The sequence below is a fragment of the Vicugna pacos genome, chromosome X (genome assembly GCF_048564905.1).
Source record: "Vicugna pacos chromosome X, VicPac4, whole genome shotgun sequence".
NCBI lineage: Eukaryota > Metazoa > Chordata > Mammalia > Artiodactyla > Camelidae > Vicugna > Vicugna pacos.
Window position 1 is genome coordinate 24,735,953 of NC_133023.1, and position 19,889 is coordinate 24,755,841.

General features: G+C 33.0%; 1 protein-coding gene across 3 annotated transcripts in view; it reads right to left on the bottom strand.

The window, feature by feature from the left end:
• The window catches only part of DMD (dystrophin), a 1,854,428-nt gene that overhangs the window by 1,112,684 nt on the left and 721,855 nt on the right, over nt 1-19,889 (bottom strand). For all 3 annotated transcript variants that reach the window (XM_031673322.2, XM_072956638.1, XM_072956633.1), the window contains 4 exons: nt 9,977-10,087; nt 9,402-9,575; nt 5,897-6,052; nt 2,123-2,293 (listed from right to left, as the gene is read on the bottom strand). In XM_031673322.2, coding sequence (XP_031529182.2) covers nt 2,123-2,293; nt 5,897-6,052; nt 9,402-9,575; nt 9,977-10,087 — 612 coding nt within the window. The remainder of the gene's footprint in view (nt 1-2,122; nt 2,294-5,896; nt 6,053-9,401; nt 9,576-9,976; nt 10,088-19,889) is intronic.

Sequence of the window (19,889 nt, forward strand, 5' to 3'; positions counted from 1 at the left end):
CAAAACCAAAAACAAACCCGTCAACCTCCAGTCTCCAGCCTCCAGAATTGTACGAAAATAAACTTCTGCCGTGTAAGTCGCTTAGTCTGCAGTACCTCGCTAGGCAGCCCTAGCAAACGAACACACCCATTAAATTAGATATGAACAATCAAATACATTGTCCAGAGCACTGAGGGGAGGATGAAAGAATGAAGTCTGGATCGTTTTCATGAATCCTCTATATGTACTACTACTTGCTCCATGCATGTTTTATCATATTTCATGCTTCAATAGATCTTAAATATTTTCTGGGCTTTTTTGCTTATGAGTACTTTGGTAGCAACTGCCATCAGTAGGTCATGTGTATTTACAATGAGGGAGGCAGACCATACAGATCTGGTCTTTATCTTATGATGGAAAAGGTAAAGTTGATACTGCTCTGGGCAAAATTGCTATCTGTCCCCAAGAATGCATCCTCTCTTTCTTCACTTTACTATAAGATTTACTCATCATTTCAGCAGGACACATTGGCCATCCACCCAGTTAGAGACCATCTTTTGCCACTCTCCCTGAAGGTTAGATATGATCATGTGATTACAGTCTGGCAAATAGAACATGAACAGAAATAATGCATGGGGCTTTCATAATATACCTTTAAGAGAGCAGACTGTCCTTCATTTCCTTTTCTCCCTTTCTTTTTATGGGCTAGGAGTGAGGTGTTGTGGAAGTGAGAAAGTGTTATCATGAGAATAAAAATACCCAGAGGACTACAGAACAGTGGAATGAAAAGGACTTAAATCTTGCAAGAATTTCATGAAGCAAAGCTGCCTCCCCTAATCAGAACCATCTATATTATGAGAGATACAAATAAATCTCTGTTTTCTCAGAGACATAGTATTTTTGGCTTATTTCTCACAGCAGCCAAGCCTACACCTAAATATATGATTGTCACTGATTTCAACTAAATGATCACGAAAAAATATATTAGTTTAGGTGATAAGGAAAATGTAAGGCCAATGTAATTTTTAATCTGGACCCTCTGTAGACTCGCTACTATAATAATCTCACAACATATATGATCCTGAACTAATAAATACGATTCAATATCTTAGCTCTAATAACAAATCTATTCTGAATGGCAAGAAAAAGAAATTAATTCACTCCTATTTATTTTAAAAAAACGTGTTTGTAACAAATTTTACATTTACTTGTCCTCTGAGTCTACATAAAGAAAATCAGTTTTCAGTTTTGGTCTCATTGCACAATTTTAAGTTTTTACAAAATGCAATTAAGATTTCCCAGATTTGGATAATATTGATAGGTTTGTTGAATTAAAAATAAAGCACTGATTTCTTAAACATCTATTTCATACAGGCAAGTGTTTGTTAATAAAAAAAGAAGGGGTACAGTGTGCTATGATTTATTTTTTTCCTAAGTGCCCAAAGGCTTGGCAAAGTTTAAGGTGAAAACACATTACTAATATCAACTATTTACTTTATATAAACACATTTTCAAGTAATCTGGCAATAAATTGACTGAAAAAATTAGGCTGAGTGCCTTGACCTTAAATTGTAGAGAGCAATAATGTCTGATTGACCATGAGAGAAACAGCAGGAATTTACCAGCTAAGGATTAAAGGAAACCCTATACCATTTGGTGATGGAAATGATAGAGCTGTACAGACTCCTTGAGATTTTTTTTATGATTGTGACATCGGTAGTCTGCTGACTGTACAAGTCTGTCCGGCCCAACTGTCTGAAGTCTCTCTCTGCATCCCGGCCCTCTTCATGGGTGGGGTCCATCTGAGTAGTCTGTCTTAGAAGAGCTAGGGAACACAGAATCTTATCTTTGGACTAACTTTCTGACTAATATTGTATATATCTTTAAGAACTCTTTCATATCCTGCCTAATTCTAAATAAGCTTTGGAGAGACCCTTGCTCAGGCTTCCCAGTGGTATTATTGTAGTCCTGAGATATACAGTCAAACTACTGATGAATTTTTGAGGAAAGGGGGAAAGGGAAAATAAAGCAAGATAATATTTGTAATTCTTTTATTGCTGCACATTAATGGTTCTTTATAAAACCACATTACTGTATAGTCTCACATATGCTAAAAATAACCTTTCAGTGATATAGGTTTTACCTTTCCCCAGGCTACTTCAGAATCCAAATTACTAGGCATTCCTTCAACTGCTGATCTCTTTGTCAATTCCATATCTGTAGCTGCCAGCCATTCTGTCAAGGCATTCATTTCCTTTCGCATCTTACGGGACAATTTCAAGCATTTCTCCAACTGTTGCTTTCTTTCTGTTACCTGAAAAAAATGATAATAAAATGTAATTTGGTTTACTTTTTCGATTCAAGTTTAATTATAGCCACTTAGCTGGGACGTTCATATTTTTGTCATTTTACAATAATCTCTTTCTTACTTTTGAAAAATAATATTTTAGGAAAAAATCATATATTCTGGATATTAATAGTAAATAAATAGTCTAAGGAAGACAAGATCCATTCTCCAAAAGATAGTGTCCTGTATTGGGTAAAAAGAAAAGCTATACTTACTTTCTTTAATATAAATTTTAAAATAATTTATGGCCAATATTTGTAAATAAATAGAATGATGTAAGTCAAACTGAAGATATGACACATTTCTTTTAGGAAACCTTCAGTTATCTGTCACAGAGATGGGCAAGAATGTTCACAATCCTCTATATACAAAAGAGGCTAGCCCTTGCTGGTAAGGAATCAAAACAAATAATATTACTTCTCTCCAGAGGCAAAGGTATTTGTATAATACTTAGAATAGTCAAACTTATTGTCATGGTATCTTTAAACTGTCTTACTTTTGCAGAAAAACAACACAAAGAATAGGTCATTTTCTCCTTAAACATACTTTTATCATCCAACAGAGGCAAAAATTTAATAGCGTTAACAAAATTTTTACTCTCCTTAATAGAGAAAATCATGACTTGATCCTGTGTTCTAGTTCTCAGTGTTTAAAACTAAGACTCTCAAAATCAAATTCTTCCATGTTCTCACACAGAAAATGAACAAATTTGTGTTTCTCCACCTACATCTTCTAAGTAAGTCAGTTGGTTGGTTTCATAAAAAGCCCAGAATCTCTTTCATATATATACATATATATGTGCATATACATGTATATTCCTGATGAATAGATATATTCCTGATAAATATATATATTTACATATGTACAATATAAATTTATTCTGCAACCAAAATAAGAATCCAGCCATAAGCATGAAAAAAATGCCACAGTGAAGACAGGTTAAAAGAATTCTAAATGCTGCAATAAAAATACCCTGAAACTTCGAGATAAATTTCAAATATTCAAAAAATTTTTTAGTTTCACAGAGGCAAACATACACTTAAAAAATGTTTTGTTGCTGAGGCTGTAAATTTATTTTCTTAACATATTTTCCCTCCTATTCTTTCCTTTAGGGAAATTAAAGCATTTGCCCTTTTGAGTGCAAGGGTTTTAATTGTGTGGGGAGAAAAAAAATACACTATATGGTGTGTTTCTGTGTATAGTTATTTTTTCTATGCATCGCTGGTAGAAAAAGAATTCCAGATTCAATATTTCAAAGATATTTTATCTTCCCAGAGATAATGCATTAATGATTTTTATTTATTCTATTTTGTTTATATCCAGTTAAATAGATTTTAATAAAACAGGAGACACTGCCATCTTAAGGAAAACGGAGTTTTATACTTTTTTTTTTTTTCCGGTGGAGAAAGCATACATTTAAAAGAGTGCCACCTGCAGCTAGAAAGTTTTCAGCAATCATTGTTCCATGAACACTTACAAATGTAAGTGAGGCTGAAATGAGTATTGAGGCACTGAGTATCTGAGGCTATTTACGTATACTGTCATACAAATTAGAGCACACAGGAGCCACACAAGAAATTATAAGTATTATGATACCTAGGGTGCTAGGTGTAATATCTCTCAAGAAAATTAAATAGATTCAGATATATGAAACGCTTCAATTTTTATTCATTGAGCAATTAAGCTAAGTTGGTGATACTAACCAAACCAATAAAACTGTTTTGAGAAAAGTGCCAAGGACTGAATTGAAATCCCTCCAAAATGAATAAATTGAAGCCCAAATCCCCTGTGCGACTGTGTCTGGATAGAGGGTCTTCAGAAAGTAATTAAAATGACATGAGATTATAAGGGTGGAACCCTAATCAGTAGAATTGTGGCCTGACTAGAAGAAGAATAAAGAGATTTCTCTCCCTCTTCCTCCCTCTCTCATTCTCTTCCTCCCTCCATCCCTCCCACCCTCACTCCTCCACCTTGTGAGAACACCGTGAGAAAGTTATCTGTCTACAAACCAGGAAGAGGATCCTTACTAGGCTGAAGCCTTGATCTTGAACTTCCCAGCCTTCAGAATTCTGAGAAATAAAATTTTCTTATTTAAGCCACCTAGTCTATAGCATTTTGTTACGGGAGCCTGAGCTGACTAATACCAAAAAGTAATCCATATTGAATTGAGGCTAATGAAATAATATAAATTTTGAAGATGATTAAAATGCAATGGTCTGTATTTTATCTAAAAAGAATAATATATCAAGATATCCTTTATTTCCTTAGATTTCATTAAAAAAAAAAACCACAACTGTTGAAGATGCTTATAAGATTTAAATATGAACAATTTTTTTCTTAGTAAAGGAATACATGACATATTTTTATATGAGAAAAGTTATACATATTCCCTTTATCATAAGTGTTTCTAAATCTTTATTTCAAAAATAAATGTCTGCCCTACATTTTTGTGGTGTTCTGTCATCCTACGAAAGCTAAGTATGATTTCTTAGTAATCGTTTATTTTGCTTTAATGATATTATAAAGTCCCAAATGGTTAAATAAATATATACTTCCAAATACATTTTTTCAGGGATAAGTCGGTCTTTACATCTTCCTTAGATCTCACTCACTACTTAATAATAATCAACTCAGGGCACTAACTGCCTTCTAATGTCATTTTTACTGTGTTAAATTCTATAAGATTTCTTCTCCATTATTTTAAATTTACTCTTGCAAAGGCAAAGACTTTGTGCAAATTCCAGGCAAACAAAAGGCCCAGGCAATAATTTAAATTTGAAAAAGTGAATTATCTTTCAAAATATGTGAAATATAAATTAGGTTTTTAAAATATAAAAATAAAGACTGTCAACTAATATAAATGGTTTTTTCAGATTTCCATGTGAATCTAAAATTCACTCTCTCTCAGTACTAAGTAATTTGCAATTTGTAGCTTCAAGACGTAACTTTCAATCTAATTTTAGGTAAATATGAGAATTCTACCCCTGAATGGCTACTTTTGACAGCATTTATGTTTGTGTCTAAGATGGAATGACAATTTTCTCATTGATATTGTTATAGTCAGTAAGGTTGGAAACCTGACCCATAAAAATACACTTTTCTCCCCTTAGGTCTCAGTAAAGCTCTTTCTATGTAGAATGTATCAACTCAATTGTACCTAAATATAAGTAGGTATATTAGTTTATAAAATTTACCAGCCTTTGAGTCATCACAAGTAAAAGTGCACAATGAAAAGAAGAAGCAAGTTTAGAACAAAGAAATGCTTTTAGAAGTATCTGATGGACCAATAAAAATTTTGCTGAGCTTTACATATTTTTTAATGTAGACTGGAAAGAAGATCTTCACTGATTAGTTACTGCTTCCTAATAAGAATTGCACATGGGACTACATCTATCTCTACCTTTGTCTATGTATGTATGTATGTATCTATGTATCCATGCATCTATCTACTGAGAGTAAATGATTTAGGACTTTCTAAGACATTAATTTTACATAATTACTGCTTTTTACTTTACAATTTATAAGGAAAGAGGGAAGTAGCTAGTGCTTGTCATTTCGACGCACACACACCTTTGCCCCCAGCTCATTATACTGCAATTTCAAAGCAGTTACTCTTTCATCAAGCTCCTTAGGGTTTTCCGTCTGCTTCTTCTGTACAATCTGACGTCCAGTTTTGATCACCATTTCCACCTCAGACTTCACTTCACTCAGACTTTTATACAAGTTCTAGATTAAAACAGAAAACAAAACATAGTAATAAGCAATAGTGTCTAACTCATACTATTTTTAATAAAAAGATATGGGAGTAGAGAGCATCTAAGTTGCTCTTCTGTGGTTATAGTTTTAATGGAGTAGCATTTTGCAGCTGTGATCAATAACCAGTGTTTGCATTTTCTCTTGACTTAACTCTTCTATTTATATGTATACATACAGACATGCATATTGTGCAGTTATCTTTACTAAAGTAAGAACATGTCTTACATACATTTTATTCTTCATTTCAAGTTTATAAAGATCATTTCTAAAAGTTATATGATTTCTATTTTAAATGTTATACTTATATAATTCTAGTTGTGACTTTCAAAAATTTCACTTACTCATTCACCAGGTACTTATTGAGTGCCTCCTTATCCTAGACAGTATTTGAGTCACTTAGACAATCAATGGTGGCCAAGTCAGACACGTTCAGTATTGTTCTCATGGTGCTTACCTTTCAGTCAGGATGAAACATCTTAATTTCCAGATCATATTTTTAATATATATTAAACCATATATAAGGAGAGAAGGTAATTTTAAATATATTAATTATATTATACACACTTACTTTCTTGATGGGATTGATCAATTAAAGATAGATTTACTATGAAAAACTCACATGTATACCACAAATATAAAGAAAACATATACTGGTTCACAAAAGTATGTTGCCATCACAAAGCCTCATGAAACAAGTGTCATAGTTTTCCCTTGTAGTTACTTTTCTCAGAATGATATGTGTGTTTGAATGTATGTATGCATGAATGCACATGTGTGTATATATGTATGCAATAATATGTAATAATTTACATTATACTTTGCTGCATTAAACTGTTTAGCAATGAGTCTGAACAACAACCACTTATTTTATTGGTACTAAGAAATAAAGTTGCTAATAGGTAACTTCTGTTTTGGGGGAGTTAGGACAAATGTTGGGTTTGCTCTTTCTTTTCAGTTTAACATCTATGTTTAAAACAAAATATTCTGTAAAGGCTAAGCAATTATCTTATTCATAAAGTCTACATACATAATCTATTTCCACCTTAATCCTCCCTTTGATGATTTCTTGATATTATTCTTTCTTTACTAAAAATTGTGAGTTCTTTCTGAACTTTCCAGATGATTTTTTTTTTACTTCATTTACTTCTATCTTAGGACTTACAAATATATCTGGGTATTTAGAATCATTTAAATCATTAATTGTCTCACTGGGAATCAACTCTTGACTTCTTGGAATCAGGTATTTCCAAATGATTTACTAATTTCTATAATATTTACATTTTTATTTAAGTATAGTTGATTTACAATATGTTAGCTTCAAATGTATAGCAAAGTGATTCGGTTACATATACGTGTGTACATGTACACATATAGTTATATATATAATGTATAATTCTTAGGGTTCTTTTTCATTATAGGTTATTACAAGACACTGAATATAGTTCCCTGTACTATAGAGTAGGTCCTTGTTGCTTATCTATTTTATACATAGTAGTGTCTATCTTTTGATCCCAAGATTCTAATTTATCCTTTCCTCCTTTTCCCCTTTGGTAACCATAAGTTTGTTTTCTATGTCTGTGAGTCTGTTTCTGTTTTATAAATAAGTCCATTTGTATCATTTTTTTGATTCTACATATAAGTGATATCATGTGATATTTGTCTTTTTCTGTGTGATCTGCTCAAATGATTTACTATTTACATTTTTAAAAATCTCAGTGATTTAATAATGAAAGTTCAAAGTACTGATAGCCATTAACAGCATGCCATTAAATAGACAGAGAAAATATTTCTCACTAAGAAAGGAAAATGGTCTTTATATTTGTTTGTGTTCATATCAGCAAAAGTTTTTTTTTTAACAAAACAAACATTTCTTGAAGCCAAAGTCCATGATTACAGTATATGCAATAGAACATCTTAAGTAATGAAAAAATATAAAAGTGGTAAAGAAAAGATACCCTTACAGAAGGATGACTTGAACTGGTCCTGACATTTAAACCAGAACCAGAAACAGATTGAGCAACTACCTTGAGCTGTTTCATCAGGGTATAGTAACACCTGGGTGTAAGTAGGGTTTTTTCCAGTTCATAGTTACTATCAGGCAAGTTTTATGAAGTACCATTAGAGACCTGTTCCTAGAAGAGAATGAACAGCTCTGCCTTAGAGATTCTATTTAGCCATAATGACAATGTACTTGGGTTATTTCCTTTTCAATTTTTTTTTGTAAAATTTAAGATGAGATATGTTTTCATGTATTCCTAATGTTATTCATCTAATATTAGCTAACAGCCATGGATAATGTGATTCACAATTTCTTTAGGGGTGAGAATGTTTATAATAATGAGGCCACTAAAATGCAGCCTCTATTATTAAGCAAAATTACTGAACAAAAAATACTTCATAATTTTTCACAAAGAAAATTTTTGTTAAAAAGAATGGTATTTTCCCATTCATAATGATATGACTAAAATGAACCTCAGGGTTTCTCTTCCATTTATGTTATGGAGTAGAAGCAGAAATACTACTTAAACAAAAAGTACTAAATAGACCTATTTATCTTCCTTTTAATGTTAATGGCATTCAGTGTTTTTATTTTATGTGAATGTTTACCCTGATACTACATAGTACACATAGATTTATAATAATACTTATATTACTCTAGTAGATGACCACATAATTTAACTTTATGTTATGAGAGGACTTGGTGAATTTTCAATAATTGCAACAAATTGCTGCTGGAAATCCCCATAGTGAAGATTTACACTACAGGCTAATTATACCTTCCATGCCTCTTTATTCCGACTTTGTAGTCTGGCAGCATTTCAGTCTATTTCCAGCCCTGATATTTCATGGAAAGATGCTAGGGTTTGGAGTAAGCGTGCCTAAATTGGAATCCTGCTTTTACCCCTCACCAGCTGTTTGTCTTTAAATTCTCTCCTTTAATCTGTGGACTTGAGAATTAAAGGTGACTTGTGTGGATCACTTAGTTTCCCGGGCCCTCATTTCTAGAATGGTTTTTATTATTGAAGGTACTGTTGTTGTTGCTGTTTCCAGAATAAGATATTTCTTTTCAGGATTTCCATTTAAAAACATATTCAGAATCCCATAAGAATTAGATACAGGCAATTTCCTTTGTATTCTGCACAGTACTTAAGAGAATTATAAATTTAAAAAGGACACCTATTGAAGAGGTATTAAGTGGTTACTCTTTCAGTTATAGTTATTATCTCTCAATACACCCGTGGTCATTTTTATCCTTACATCAACTACTTAATAAGGAAAGTCAAGGAGTAGCTGAATATTTGCCATCAGAAATACATACCACACAATGATTTAACTGTGACTGTACTACTTCCTGTTCAACGCTCTTTGTTTCCAGTGCAGGCAAGTGCATCTTCACTTCATCTAAAATCATCTTACTTTCCTGTAGACGCTGCTCAAAATTGGCTGGCTTCTGGAATAATCGAAACTTCATGGAAACTTCTTGCAATTTTTTCTGTGAAGACAATGTAAAAGAAAGCACCGATTTAATTTTGCCTTCCAAACAATAACCAGCCATATTTCTGTTAATATATTTTCCTGTATTCTGGAAGATAGACAAGAGTAACAATAAAAACAAAAGCATCTTTTTCTTCATTTGTCTGGCACAAAGAATACATACATTTGGGAGAAGGATTCAGTAATTGTTCTTAATATGATCCTAAATAAAAGATAATTTATTAATCTACTTTATCCTTAAAATGTACAATTCAAAACAGCCTGTATTATTTATACAGCATATTGTAGTTTTCAAATAATGGCTTTAATCTCAATTTGCTAATAAGCAAGTTATCTAAAATAGACTATATTTTAATGCTACACTAAAACAAGCTCCTTAGTTAAGGCAATAATATGTACCTGTGCCACTTCAATCTGAGAAAGTACCCTTTGGGCAGCTTCCTTTCCCTGGTAATGTTTCTTCATTTCTTCTAAACTGATCTCATGACTTGTCAAATCAGATTGGATTTTCTGTTGGGAGGACAGCATTATTAGTCAGCAGGCTCTGCAAGTTATTGCACAGAACAACTCACTTTCCAAGGAAATGGAACTCAGAAACTCTCTCAAAACATTATTACAACTTACCAAAAGTTATCAAAAATGAAATGACTTATTTATCTCCTATTTGGGTTATTATAAAAAAGAAATTATCCTTTTGAATCAGTGGTAATGAACAGCTATTTCAGATATCATTTTCAGCAGGAAGTATCTATTTATATTTAATATGTGAAATTGATATTCTTTTATCTTTGAATTTACACCCAAATCTGACCAAAGACAAGATATTAACCTTTATAAAAAACCTGTGACAGCAATAAGAAATAATGAGAAAGCTGTAGGTGGACAATATTCCTTAATAGTGATCTTTACTCAGAAATTCTATGCCATATTTCAGTTAAATTTCAGGGAAGCTATGGATCTAGGAAAGGGAAGTTAGATACCTCAAGTGGCCTGGCTTTTTGTCTGATAGATACTTGACAGCTTCCTACAGAGACTGATTTTTGAACTTTAAATAATTATAAATATTTCTATATTTTCTATATTGAGCAAAGATATTTGATTAAGCTCTATTTAAATGTGTATATTTGACTTATACACTTCTTTCTTGGGGGGGGAGGTAATTAGGTTTTTATTTTTTTCAGAGGAGATACTGGGGATTGAACCCAGGACCTTGTGCATGCTAAGCATGCACTCTACCACTTGAGCTACACCATCCCACCAAGGGAGACTGACCCCCTCAATACGGTGGGTCAATAACAACAAAGTCTCTGCTACATAAGTCTGGCCACTCCCAAGTTATGGATCATTAGAACATGAACACTGCTTGTGCCCAGGTCCATCAGATTCCCTCTCAGAACTAACAGGAGAAAGTCTAGTCAAGCTCTGTGGGTGCTTAGAACTGTGCCAGGTATGCTAACAGACTGTGCTTAAGTTCCTAATTTGCATGTTCCATTTAAGAATAGCAAAGGTCCATGACCAGAGAGAAAATAAGAAAGAGATGCATAAAAAGAGAGGAAGAAACAAAAATATTGATGGCTTTCAATCATAGGCTGAAATAGATGGCACCTATCAAAGATGGCTGCAACCATAGTGCTCATACCACATGCTCCTCTTACCATTCCCCCATTAAGAGGTGGAGCTTATTTCTTCACTCTTTAAATCTAGACTGTCTTGACCAAAATAACAGAGCAAAAGTAATGGTCCACCACTTTTAAGAAAAGCCTTTAACTGGGCTAGCAGCTTCCACTTTTGCCTTTTTGGAATGCTCACTTTCAGGATACTCCCTCTTAGAACTCATGTGACAAGCTCTGAAAAGCCTAAGCTACATAGAGAAACTGTGGGGAAGTGTTTCAGTAAACAATCCCAAGTGAGCTTTCAGCTCACAGTGAGGATCAACTGCTAGACATGTGTGAGCCTTCTTGGACGTCCACCCTTTTGAGCTTCTAAGTCACTGTTGTACCGGCCAACAAATGACCACAATCACATAAGACACCCCCAAGAAAGAACCAGCCAGTTGAGTCTTTTCAATCCACAAAACCATTAAAGAAAATGACAATTTGCTGTTGCAAGTAAGCAAAACACCGGTTTACATTCCCTTCTTGAGTCAAAACTGTATTCTTCCCTTTAGTTTATGTGAGACATCCCTGTGTACTTTTGACCAACTCCCCTCTCTTATTTTTGTTTTTGCTTTAGTTATTTCAGTTTTGTTACTTGTGCCAAAGCGTCCTAAAGAGTATACTGGATATGCAAGGAGATGAAAGTTTTAAAAACAAAGGAAAACAAGGTGTAGAGATGAAGCACTGAAAAGCATGAAGAGTTTGGGAGACCTAAAATAATGCAAAGAGAATGAATGTACATCTGCAAAAATGGGTTGGAATGTGGTATTAAATAACCTCCTGTCCTAAATGAAGTTTCCAGTATTTTTAATATGAATATAAAGTTTAAAATTCTAAATGAATCAGAATCACAGATATCACAGATAATAGTTTTACTGCTAATACTTAATCTCAAAATTAAGGCAATTTGTAATGAGAGAATTCTTCTGTAAATTCAATAATGCTTTGATTTGTATTTTATTAATTATCATATATAAGTACATATTTGTGTATCATTTTTTTCAAAAAAGCAGTATTGATTTTAGTGTACCCAAACATTAGAGGGAAGTAGAAACAGAGGGCCAGGAGAGAACCATGGAGAACACGGGAACTGAAGGGATGGCAGAAGGAAAGAACTAAAGAAAGAGAAGGAAAAGTCTAAGAGAAGGAGAAGACAAACAACCAAGAAAGAGAGTACCACTGAAATCAAGTGACATGAGAGTTTTATGAATGTGGGAGAGGTCAGCAATATCAATTTTAAGGCAGATTAAATGAGATTAAAGACTAATAAGTGCATATTAGCTAGTCATTCATCACTATAGCTTGAATAGAGTCAGTGAATTGCAAGGGCAGAAAATAGGTTTTCAAAGGTTGAAGCCTGATTAAGGATAAGGAAGCACTCTTCTAAAAATAGTTTAAATCATTTTGGAAGACTTTTGTCTTTCCACATAATGAAATTTAGGTCAATGAGAATTCAACATGTATTAAGGCCATGTGAAAGGAACCATGGATGGATTATTTAGAAAAAAAGATAACTGATAAGAAAAACTCCATGGGAAAAAAGAGGAAATTGAGAGAAGAGCAAAGATCAATAATCAATGGAAAATAGAGAGGTAGAGAGACAGACCTTTTTCAGAAGCCAAAGGTACATACAGATCATCCTGGATGTGGAGAAGCAGGAGGTGGAATGCGTCTTACTTGATATTCCCTGGGAATCAGAATAATGTTAAGAGAAATCTGGATTTAAATTTCTGGACTCAAACTTGCCATCTGGGCAAAACACCAAACTTTTCCAAGCCTCAATTTTCTCATCTCTAAACTGAGGGTGATAATGACAAGCCAGCAATGAAGTATTATCATAATGTGTAGGCAGAGTATCCTAGAAAATTCTCATGTCTGCAGTAGACAACTACACTCGTTTTGGTAAAAAAAGATTAGATGTGATGGTATACGTAAAATACCTGCTCAAGCTGTCTATACAAATATCTACTCAAAAATTGTCAATGTCATTATACATCATTTGTTTATAAGCATGAGCTCTTCGTTATCTGGTGGGAATGAGAGAGGAGAGGGTCAAGGAGGAGTCAAAAGGAAAGTGATGAAAGTTGCACAGCCATTAGAAAAACTGGGAAAGGAAAATGATGAGGGAAAAATTAAAGAGATATTCAGAGAGAGCAGAGGACCCAAATTATACATCCTTAACACTGTCTGCCCACATGTTTTTTAAACTCATTCATCCATTCAGTACTCAAGATATACATAGCAGAGGAAAAAGTGAAATATACACATAGTCTTTTATACTAGCAGGGTGAGAGAAGAGCACTGAAGGAAGTCATCATTTTAATCATCACCAAAGCAGACATCTGTGTGACCTTATATAACAACAGTTCACATAAATTCATTTAATTACCTAAGGTAAGTATTTACCACCCTTATTTACAATTACAAACGAGGGTAGAAAATGTTGACTTATCCTAGGTAACGTTAGGAAGTAGCAAACTCCATGCCCTTTAAACAACTATACTACCTCTTAAATTATTAAAAAAATAAAAGTATCTTCCAAATGGACATTTATCAGAAAAAATACATTTAATCTTATTTGTATACTAATAGTGTTTAACCTATCAATTCAAGAAGGAAATTCTGCATCTACGACCCAACTCCACACAGTGGAACAAAATCAGTGATCCTATTCTTAAGGAATTCCTGTAGTAGAGAGATAGAATATAGAAATTACAAAGCAGAAATATGAGCAATATAATAGAAAAAATCATGCTATGAGATATAAGGGAAAAGAAATATTCACTTCCATTACAGAATCTGGCAAAGTTTTAAAAAATTAGCACAATTTAAGTCCCATATGGCTGATAAGGGGTTTTTGGAAGGGTAGATAAGACAATAAGAAAATGGGATTTCATTCCAGGTTGTGACAACTAGGAAAGACTGTGTTTGGAGTATGCACAGTGTGCAGACTTAGTTTCATGGAATGAAGAACTGGATGTGGGTGGAGTAAAAATGACTATCTAGAGGAGGAATGAATGTGAAGCTTTGAACATTAAGTTTCAGGGTCAGACACCTGTAAAAATTCTTCTACAAGAGTGTTTTAATTTTCTATTTGTAAGTTTGTTTTGTTCTGTTTTCCTTAAAAACTGCCTCCTCAAAACTACCTCTACTGATGTGGCATAACAAAACAAAGCCAAGATAACTTAAGTGATCATCAAAACACAGCTCTTCTGATGATAAATTCCACATTTTTCCAGATGAGCCATAGTGTTGTCATGACTTACGATATAAACAACAGGAACAACAATGAGTACAAACACACAACCAAAAACTTCACTTTTATCTGTCACCAGGGAATGTGACGGACCACATAACATGTGAAAGTAAACTTTGGTAATTTGAAACTTTCAATGCAAAGCATTACAGGCACTTTGAAATGTTCATATTTAAATCAAGCAGTTAGACTGTTGAGAGGATGAATTTCTGTACTCTTAGAAAGGTCACCACTACTAAAATCATTAATTGAAAAAAAATGATGGCTGAAAATCAATTGAAATTGAGATTTTTATCTTAATTTACAGGCAGCGCCTTTCTAGAAAAATTCTCCTATCTATAGTACTGTTCCAATAGGAATAGAGATAAAAATTTCTTTATAAATTAAGTAGAGTATGCATGAAAAGAGCCCAGTGGTCAGAAAAAGAAAGAAAAATACCATATGATATCACTTATATGTGGAATCTACAAAAAAAAAAAGGCAAACAAACTTATTTACAAAACAGAAATAGACTCACAGACATCGAAAACAAACTTATGGTTATCTGGGTGGAAGGGGGCAGGAAGGGATAAATTGGGGGACTGAGATTTGCAGATATTAATGACTACATATAAAATAGATAAACAAAAAGGTCCTACTGCATAGCATAGGGAACTATATTCAATATCTTGTAGTAACTTATGGCATAAAAAATATGAAAATGAATATATGTGAGTTCATGTATGACTAAAGCATTATGCTGTACACCAGAAATTGATACAACATTGTAAATTGATTATACTTCAATACAAATACACACACACACACACACACACACACACACACAAGAGCCCAGGGGCTAAATGTATTTTGGAAATTAAGGATAAACATGTGTCTGTAATACAGAGCTTTTCAGAGTATTTTATATATTAATTATGCACTGTCATATTCAAAAGGATACAGTTTTTGCTCAAATTAACCGTTTGCTTTTTTTGGTAGAGTATATCATACAAGTAGATTTGGGAAAAGTTATCTTATATACTTAATAAATATATTCAGTGGCAATTCAATGTATCATTCAAGTTATAAAATTTTAAAAATGGATATGTATTTCTAATCGATTCTGCTTTGAGAAGGCTGTATAAAACGCATCACACTTAAATTTAGCTAGCACCCTTACAAATTAATTCTACAATTCTTACTTTCAACTGATGCTTCACTTTTAGTTTGTATTTAGAATATCTTCTACCACCTACTTTATTTAACCTCATCAGGTTATTACTCTGGAACCACACAATTTAAAAATCTTTATCACTGTAGGGTAGGCTGATTGTGAAATAGATAAGCTATGTGTTTAAATAAGAGAGTACTATGGAAACTTCTAGGCAAAAGGGAGAATCTCCTATTTACCAATTCCTCTAAAAAGACAAACATTACAATCATTTTTCCTGAAGTTATGAATAGACAATAAAAAAATAACATTTAAAAAAGTTTCATAATACAGAAGCAAACACTGGGAATGGAAGATTTCATCTAAAGGGTAAGGATTTCTACTGTTGGCTACCAGATTTGTAAGACATGCTAAAGATCTAAAGAGTGTACAATCTGAATTCTATTTTCACCTAAGATATACATCTACCAGAACATGGATAAGAGTTTCAAGAAAATAAACAACAGATCTTATGAAATTGTCAGCTTGGCTTCATATAACATTAGTAATTTCCAAAAGAAACAAAAACGAAAGGAAGTACCAAATGAGAGCCCCTAATTTGGAATACCCATGTATGCTCTAAAAGGAGTTCTCAATCCAACACCTCTCAGTATCACTAGATTTTTTTCATAAAAGTGAAATAATATAAAGCAAATTACATCATCATGCCATCAGCAAAAATGACATTTGACAATATAGTAATTATGCTCATAACTAGCATTATGTATTGAAAGTGGGAAACAACAATGGATATGAAAATAACCATTTTTCCATTAAAGATGGTAAAGGGCAAATTATAAAACTAAAAATCAATCAAACATTAATGACATTTCCAATATAGCACTTTACAATTAACCGAGCAGAGAGCAGGGCTTTTTATCATGATTTACCTCTTCAGACCATTCTCATATATCAAATGAATAACAGAAAATGTCAGGCAAAATTAAGCTGCAACTGTTTAAAGTATTTAATGGAATAAAGGAAACTTTATATCAAATAATTATTGAAACTTTTCTGATGTCAAATAAAGAAAATGACTCCGAAGAAAATAACTAAAATATTTCAGAAAGGAAAATATTATAAGATGTCATGTTAAGACTATGAATGGAGAAGTTTAACACTGTGAGGTAAGTAATTTTTATACAAATAGTAATTTGGATATTGCATGCTCAAAAAAGGGAAATGGCCGCCCCATATATAACACATACTCATAAAATTAAAGGAAGAAAGTATACTAAAGGATCTTAGATAATTTGTACTTTTAAAACACAGGAGACATGAAAGAAAAAGTAATCTTTTGCATCTTCGGCAACTCTTGCTTGTTCCTATTTCCCACACTATTAAACACATAAAAAGAAAAATAATAGTCATTCTATATGGAAAGTAAGCATTCCTATAGAGTAACACACAGAGGCAGTATTTCAGTGTTAGAATGGATTTAAAATTGATTGCACTGTATTTATCATTATATCTACATTGCTGGGTAAAAGGAAAAGAAAATATTTCTGCTATGGTTATGCTGAGTTTGACATTGGAACCCAAATATATGTAACAGTTCTCCATTTTCTTGCTTTGTGGTTAAAGTATTTCATTATTACATAAATCCTGAATAAATTCCCCTATGCGGTTTATACTGCCTAATTCATAAATCAATGAAGTAGGCTATAAAGTTAGATTGCTCTGAGTAGTTTGCAATCCAATGTTCCTATTTACACTATAAAAGTCTTTTTTATTCCATAATGGAATCATAAGCTTAATCTGATAGACCAAAATACGCATTTAGGTCTTTATTTTTTAAGCCATTGATTTTGATAGCTTGGAATGCTTCCATTAAACTATAGCCAAATATATTTAACGTGAGTTAGCAGATTTGCTTCAGTAAACACAGGAAGACCTCAATTATGAATTATTTTTATGTGCGGCTAATGCAATCATCTTAAATTAACAGCTTTCTTTAGTAAAAAGAAGATCCCTCTTTTGTATTTATTGATACTAAGTTTTAACCACATTGTCAATGGGATAGAAAAAAGAGTTGGAAGGAAGAAGACATGTGGTCTGTAGTAAGCCTCGAATACCCAAAAGTCCTAGCTTGATGAGCAAAATACAGGAGCACTTTTCTATGCTGATTATGAGGTCCTCTCCTTTGATGACAATTTGTTTCCTAGATTGTTCTATTTCTCCTCTCTACTCATGGACATAAATCTACTATGTGGGACACGAGGTTGTAAAAGATGGGATAAGGAATCTGAGGGACAAAAGAGACCAGGTTAGCTACTGCTGGCCAGGCAACCTCACTGCTTCTTGTAATTTCAGTAATGGGGTCATGTTCTCCTCTATAAAACGTGCATCATCAGCACATGATGACATCAACAGGTACCCATGTTAGATTGTTCTTATGTATTGGTGAGATTTCTGGAAAAGAGGGAAACATACAGATTGAAGTATCTTTGTAATTTTAAGAATTACAGACATTTAAGTGGCTATTTAGACATAGTTATCATGGCTCCTATTAGGGACATATCCAAACTAGGTGGCACAATAACCTATGTGGAATTAGAGGGAAAAAAAAAGAAGAAAATAAGAAAAACAAGCCAAGTTCATCTTCAAACATCCATTCTGAAAATTCTATTTGTCTAAGTTCATTCATTCATGAAGGACTTCTCAGCTATGTTTTCTTTCACTCATTTCCCATAATAGAAAGGAAACAATCAAAATAGGAGAGAAAGCTACCAGAATCTGATTTCCACCTCAACTCCCTCCTGTTGAAAACTTGATAAAGCCATAGGTGAGAATCTTTATCAAAAACTAATGAGAAGTGTGATGTGAAAGAAAAAAAAAGACAGGAGCAATTCAGTCATTACCAGTAATGAACTATCACGAGTTCTCACCCTTAGCTGCACATTAGAATAACTGGAGGGAGTGGTTTCCAAAAGTTCTGACGACTGTGTCCACCCAGAGATTGTGATGTGATTGGCCTGAGGTGCACACTGGGGTACTTGGATTTTTCCTCCCAGACTTTGAGTGATAAAACTGTATCTCTGTATTTCACTATGTTCTTCAGGAAAATTAAGGAGTAAACAACTACATTCATGCCATGTGTTTATCTGCTGTTATATAAATTGATGATTTTATTCTCTAAAGATGTTTTAAAGAAACATAGTTTTTTTGTATTTTAATCATACTATTTTTGAAATACATCTTCAAATCCTGATTTCTATCTCTAGAAGATAAATTTTTATACCTAGAAGACCTTTCTCCATTTGTTTTATTTTACTTGAATTAGTAAGATGTCATCTTAATTCTGTACTTTAATAAAAACCTCCCTTTAAATGAGCTGGCACTGGACAGTTGATGCTGTAGTCAAATGATTTAAGAATTTGATTTGGTTAAGAGTCATTTTTTGAAATAAAACACTTGGATCAACCTATGCTCCGATATCCTAGCAGTAAGCAGTGTTACTGTGTAAAAGGTTAAACTTAACTCCTGTAAGCTCATGTCACTAAATTAAAAAGCAAAATATTTTTAACCAGATTTAGAATCAGAAGGCCCAGATAACTGGTCATTTAACAAGCTGAGAAAGTGAGAAGCTCATTTTTGCCCTACAGTTATAAATGCAAATAGAATGCAAGGAAGTACCTTGATCTATATCTAATTTTATATATGAGTATACCCTTCAAAATGTTATACACATTACATACATTTCCTTAATACAGCATTTTTTTTACACTTGAGAATCTTAAATCACCTCAAATGGCATAAAAAGGAGACTCTTTTTTTTTTTAACAGATTTAAATTTAGTAGAAAAACTGCCAGTGTACCACACGGTGGAGTCAGACATCCACAAATCTGTGTAGCCAATATGTGACAAGACATCTGAGCACTTATGGTGAATGGTTAACACCATTCACTCTGTCTTGCTTCTCCACGATCTATTAAAACAAGTACTCAATTTCTGAAAACGGAAACATTAGCTCACCAATCTTTTAATTAGCAACGACCTTTTTTTTTTGCAAATTTATACAAACACATTGTGTATAAATGTTCGTTTATACAAAGTGTTGAAGCTAGCCCTGATTATATATACTTATAAAAATGTCATTTGGGTGACATTCTTAGTAGGTTCTTTGTCTGACACACTGAGCTTAAGTTTTTATTGCACAGAAAACCCCTTTATTCTCTACTTGTTTCTTTCAAGGGAGTTTCAAATTGAGC